Raw genomic sequence first — 6,000 nt, 5'->3', positions numbered from 1 at the left:
CATGTTTTAGTCATTTAGAAGTCGTTGATTTCTAGACGGTGTAAGAAATTACTTAAAATTTTTTGAACAAAAATCCGGTATTTCTCCAATAGATTCTTTAATTCTTCTAATTGTTTCTTACTGTCTTCCCTATTGTTTCCCTTCAGTACCAGGGCGATTAGCTCTTCCAAGGGTTGGGATAAACTGTCGGACCATCTCTTTGTTATTTCCGTTATTTGGTCGTCAGAAAGCACCAGGTACTCCTTTATATTTTCGGCTAGTCCAACCAATTTTAAAATGATATTGCTTGCTATCGAAAATGCTTCGCTTACATGCGGATCCTTTCTAACAATCTCGCTTAATTTTTGTATTTGAAAAAAATCTTTCATCATGAATGAAGGGAATGGGGCAAGTGAGAACGGTGCTGAATCTCGAGCAGCCTCTGTATAATAAAAAATATATACATATATAAAACTATTATTATTTAGTAGATTTGAAAATTATCTCGGCTATTTTTTAATTTCAGAGGTTTACGTACAAAAGATTCATGCTTTAAATATAGATTTTCTTATTTGTTACATTGGTTATACTTGTAGATAATTTCGAACATTTTAAAGAATATCAAAAATTCAGCAAAATTCAAACTATATTAATCATTGTTTAAAAGAAATTGGATGTTCTAAAACCCTTATGTAACAAGCATAATCAAAATCCGTTGTCAAACCCTTGTTCATTATTTGTATTGATCGTCAATATTAATATCATTTCTGTATCGAGTTTGATGTCATTTTTAAGACTTACAATTAGCAACAATTAAAAACTTTCGATGCTGTCACTTATTTCTGTATATTGTTACCTACCTGCCAATAATTGTGTAATATATATAATAAAAAGTGTTAACTTACGCGCCCATGGTAAAGCCAAAAGCAGAACAACAGAACAAACAACACAATTCCTAAAAAGCATGTTTGTACGTGGTGAGCGAGTAGGAACCAATAAATAATACTAAATTTTTGCAGAAAATATAACAATTTATACCCAACGAATGGCTATAGTTCGTGATTTTGAACTGTTAGATTTCGCACATTTTATGATAAAAATAGGTAGTTAACTTATTTTTAACAATTTCGTGAGTTAGGCAATTGTAGATTGTTTTAACTCTGTTAAGATTAATACAAAATAATAACGTGTTCGTTTGTGTAATTATAATTTGTTTAATATTATATAAAATTTTGATTCAAAAGAAATTTATAGGAAAACATCTGACTTTTTTTTATTATTAAAAATGATGATTATAAGTATTCTTTTATTGAAACGTTATTCTTAAGAGTTATTCCGTTTTTATAAGATAATCAGCAAAATTGTTGAAAATATCTGTAACTTCATTTATCTATAAACACCACCCTGTATGTGGGATCTCTTTTAATTATTCATGGAGCTGTCGTAACGAGAGGTCATAGTCATCATAATAAAGAACACACAAAACTCAGCGGTGGTGGTTTTGAAATGTATTAAAGCAGTTATAGTAATAATAGTAATGAACCCTTGTAACAAGCGTGACAGGGTAAGGGCTCCTCAAGTATTATTTTACGTTTTGCTTGACAGTGATTAAGCAATACGTTTCGTATTCCATATAATACAAGATTTAGTGCCAAGTTCACTAAATTCATTATCGTAGTTTTAGTTTTACTGAAAAACATTATTTTATGTCATTTATAAAAATTGCGAATAATAGAGGACCTAGCTCGGATCCCTGTGGTACTCCCAAGATCACATTAATGTCTTAATTTTACATAACTATTGTATTTATCCTATGTAATATCTTTCCCAATGTTGAATTAGAACTGTTTTAATGAAAGCGACCAGAGGGGCGAANAGATAAATTTTATGCTTTCCTGTCTGAACATTGCGTACACTATTATTACAATTGTTAATGCTTCAATCATTTTAACATTTGTATTTTGTAATGACCACAAAAACAATTCTAGGATTACCTAGATTACCTGTATAAGAATTGGGAAAGTGACTTCCTAGAATACACCTGAAAACAAATAACATTTCCTAATACGTTATAGAAATAGAATAATTGAAAAAACTGTGCCATGTATCTCATAATATTATTTTCCACGAAAATTTGTGATAAGAATATCAATATTTTCTTTTAACGATTGTGTTTCTTAGCTGTTCAAGAAGAACGAGGACCCAGAAAGCCCAAATCTTTAGAAACCATCGAAAAACCGTCAAGTCCTAAACGCTTAAACTACCTACCATCACCATTATCTTCTTCGTCCAGATTTTCCATGAACATCAAACTAAATCCGTCGCTTGATTTTCACCTAGAAACGGCAGCCCAAGTCCTTCTACTGTCGATCAGGCATGTAAGGAGTAACAGTTTATTCGGTTTATTAGACCGAACATCTCAGGACGTTATCCTGATACATATGTGGGGTCCCCTCTTTATATTGCGAGCAGTGTTTTATCCCTCCTTTATCTGGAACATCGTACCAGGTTTAGAAAAGGCACTTCAAACTCTAAAAAACTCCAGCATAAGCTGGTGCTATTCAGAAGCGTTGGAAAACTTGTTGCTTTGTCGACCGGATTTGCTGGCAGATTTGGATCAGATAATGCTAACTCGGAGACTAAAGAAACAAGCGCTAGATTTACTTATGGTACGATTTTGGAATTTTTTTGATTAGTGCAATGTCCATTGTTTCTTTCAGGTCCAAATGGAGAACAATTGGGAAAGATTAGCAGATGCTCTAACATTATTTCCCATTTTATTTTCCGTATCCTCAAACACCTTGTTTAATCTTCTATTTCGACCTATTACAGGAAATATCAACATGGAAACGGTAATAACGTCTATTTAATGTTATTTGTAATATATATTATAAGTTTCCACTTTTAAGATTTTTTGCTTGTACTTTTTTTTTGTTGACGTTTATAAAAATAAAGGATTAAAAACCTTGTTCCTGTGAAATATATTTTATTTAAAAAGATAAAATATAATAGCGATGTTCGTTTGTACATTACATTTTTAATAACAATTAACTTATATAAAATTTCAGCAAGGTGTTGAATTAGAACTGTTTTAATGAAAGCGACCAGAGGGGCGAAATTTTATTTATTTAATTTGCAATCTTAAAGCGACGTTTCGCCTTTTTGGTCTAAGGTAGGTTACTACTCGATTTCACTGAAACAGTTCTAATGTATTTATGTTTGATAAATAGCTCATAAAGCACTTCAGGGGANTTGTGCAGTACGTTTAAATTTTAAGTTAAAGAAATTCGGTAATAGGTAATGACAAAGAAAAGAAAATTCAATTGTCTCTACAGCATCTGTTGTTTTCCTCGATTCGTATTTTTACAAACTTTCTAGTTTGTCCCACGTATATATCGTTCCCTTTTAAGATGCAAATTACCCTGTATTATGTTCCGGAAAACAAGCAGTAAAACGTGAAATATTATTGTCCCCTTTTCCATAAAAATTAATAAACATAGATTTAATATTTTAATAATTTCGGGATTTTCTAAATTCGCTACTTTATTGAGATCATTAAAGAGTGAGTAATTTCATTGATGTTGAAAGGCAAACAGTTTAATTTTAAGTACAAATAACCAAATTATTATAACATAAGATTTGGAGAACATTAAAAAGTAAAGAAGGCGTATGTACCACACTCAATTGTCTTTGTAGATAATTTTCTAAATGCTACACGTATTAATAATAAGTTAAAAACACTTAAGTATCTTTAAGGATTGTCTACATTAGGAATCAATGAAGATGTACAAACTATCAGAAAAAGATTTTTCACATTCAGACTACACACGAGAAATTAATTTATTTACATTATAAAACGTACATGTAGATGGTTATAAACATTAAAATAAATAATTAATTCGATCCTTTTACAACGATTATTACTATCTCAATAAATTAAAATACTTTCGTGTTTGAAATATTAATATAAAATCCAAAATTAAAATGAAATATTCGATAAAGTTTAATTCGTTTGAAAATATATTTTCTATATATTTGTGTATTTATTTATAGCACGTCCATTATTTTTTATAATTTATATATTCACATATACATATATAAATATTTTAAATTCAACAGTTAACACTTAAAGTCAAAAAATAATCAACATGAGTGATTATCGCCCTGCATAATCACTGCCTTATACAACAACACCGTATCTATTTACATAAAACATTAAATATGTAATTAAAACACCTATTAATTAATGATTGGGGTATCAGACTAGTTTTTATTCATTCTTTGACTTCTGGATTTATTTATTATTACCAGGGAATAAGTTTCTAGTAACAATTCCTAACGCATAAGGGAGTCTACAGAAATTGACAAGGTCGTGTGATAGGGTGAAGCGACAGTCGTGGGGGTAAAACTTTGTGAATTTGCCTCTTCTATTTTCTCTAAATCTGCAGCCCCTGCTGAATTTTGTTTGCACAATTTTCTAGGGACCTAAAGTATTAGCACCAATAAATTAACCAAAGAATTTATATATTTTTTATAGTTAATAATGAAGTATAATAAGTACTTTTTCTCTAAACTATCGTAAATAAAGGGTAAGACGCTATAAAAATTATGGATTTAACGGAAGGTCATGGTGATGTACTTGTGCTGAAATATGCCATATATCCAATTTTCATGGTCCATCACCATAGGCCATTGATTGACCCCACTTTGAACTTTCATCCAGCTACAATTACTTATGGCGTCTCTCTCTTACGTTTTAGTTATAACTTATATACTTGGGATATACGAAAATGGTTTCTAAAGGGGTATGTTTGGAGCAGGGCTATGTAAGAACGAGAAATGTAGTGGGTGGTCGCAGGGCAGAAAAGGAAAGGCTAGAATCGTTTGAGTGGTGTAATAGGCGGAAGATGAAAACACTCTGAATATACAAGTTTAGAAATCAGGAGATGTTAGAGTAAGGAAGAGATATAAGGTCGCTGTGGAAGCCAGTAAGAAAAACGAAAGAAAATGGCTAGTTAAAGGCATAATAGAAGCAAAAACAGTTTAAAGCCTGAACATCTTATGATGTGATGATAATTGAAACCAAGATATTGCAAGATGTTGAATAGAACGATTATAAAAAAAATAAAACTGCATCTTTTTCTCATCTAGACTGTATATTTCTTAATATAATTAATATATTTACCTCTTCTTGAGATGATTCCTTGCTAGATTCTTCTGTTTTATCCAAACTGAATTGGCGACGTAATAATTTCCCTGTACGTTCTTTCGGACTAAGACATCTGTTATAAAAGCGTTTGTTTTTTATGATTTAGATACTACATCCACAAACATTCTAAATATATTATTAAAATTCTATATACGTAGCTAATTTTACCTGTAATGATTATACGGAGTGCTTAGATCTTCTTCCTCCTGAATCCTGCTTCTCGGCCTGTTTCTGAAACCGTGTAAGGAGTTAGTAGAAACGGCTAAAAGAGCAGCGGCCACTTCGGTGGCTGAAACGGGAGTTCCCAACGACAACGGGGTCTCGCTCGAAGTGCTCTTGGCCATTCGATATTCTTGAGCTTTAGTAGTTGTCGTGTCGGGTTTTCCAAGGGTTGCGAACTTCGACGACTCCATGGTCCTTATAAATGTGGGGTCGGTGGTAGGCGGCTTCGACGAAAATTGCTCGACGAAATGATGGTCAGTAATCGAAAGTCTGTTATTGCCAGGGGCTCTTACAACTTCTTCATGTACGTCTACATCTTGAGAGTTTTGGTTTGAAACGGGAACTCGGATTATAAGACTTTCATCTAATCTGGATTGAAAATTGAATGTTTCTGAAGGTTTTACAATTTCATTACATATTAAAAGAATATATATATTAAATTAATAATTCGAAGTGGTCCGTATTCTGTCGAAACTGCCAGACGCGGATCGCGATTTCGACCTTTTTGGATCTCATCAGCGCGTCGCAGACAGCTCCGACAGAACACAGACCAACCTTTACCAACATGTTGGAACATACGAAATCCTAAA

The 6,000-nt window shown here is 32.0% G+C and overlaps 2 protein-coding genes across 3 annotated transcripts in view; one reads left to right on the top strand and one right to left on the bottom strand.

Annotated features, from left to right (window-relative positions):
* The window catches only part of LOC108740665 (nuclear hormone receptor family member nhr-111), an 11,980-nt gene extending 9,131 nt beyond the window's left edge, over positions 1-2,849 (top strand). The window contains exons 4-6 of the mRNA XM_025974053.1: positions 2,161-2,357; positions 2,403-2,648; positions 2,700-2,849. Coding sequence (XP_025829838.1) covers positions 2,161-2,357; positions 2,403-2,648; positions 2,700-2,849 — 593 coding nt within the window. The remainder of the gene's footprint in view (positions 1-2,160; positions 2,358-2,402; positions 2,649-2,699) is intronic.
* A 1,222-nt stretch (positions 2,850-4,071) lies between these two features.
* LOC108740664 (retinal guanylyl cyclase 2) overlaps positions 4,072-6,000 on the bottom strand; it is a 59,343-nt gene continuing 57,414 nt past the window's right edge. For both annotated transcript variants that reach the window (XM_025974062.1, XM_025974063.1), the window contains exons 16-18: positions 5,357-5,779; positions 5,165-5,261; positions 4,072-4,464 (exon numbers count right to left, since the gene is read on the bottom strand). In XM_025974062.1, coding sequence (XP_025829847.1) covers positions 4,315-4,464; positions 5,165-5,261; positions 5,357-5,779 — 670 coding nt within the window. In that variant the 3' untranslated portion in view covers positions 4,072-4,314. The remainder of the gene's footprint in view (positions 4,465-5,164; positions 5,262-5,356; positions 5,780-6,000) is intronic.

Source organism: Agrilus planipennis, unplaced genomic scaffold (genome assembly GCF_000699045.2).
Source record: "Agrilus planipennis isolate EAB-ADULT unplaced genomic scaffold, Apla_2.0 scaffold177, whole genome shotgun sequence".
Taxonomy (NCBI): Eukaryota; Metazoa; Arthropoda; class Insecta; order Coleoptera; family Buprestidae; genus Agrilus; species Agrilus planipennis.
This window is presented reverse-complemented; position numbering and strand designations above follow the sequence as displayed.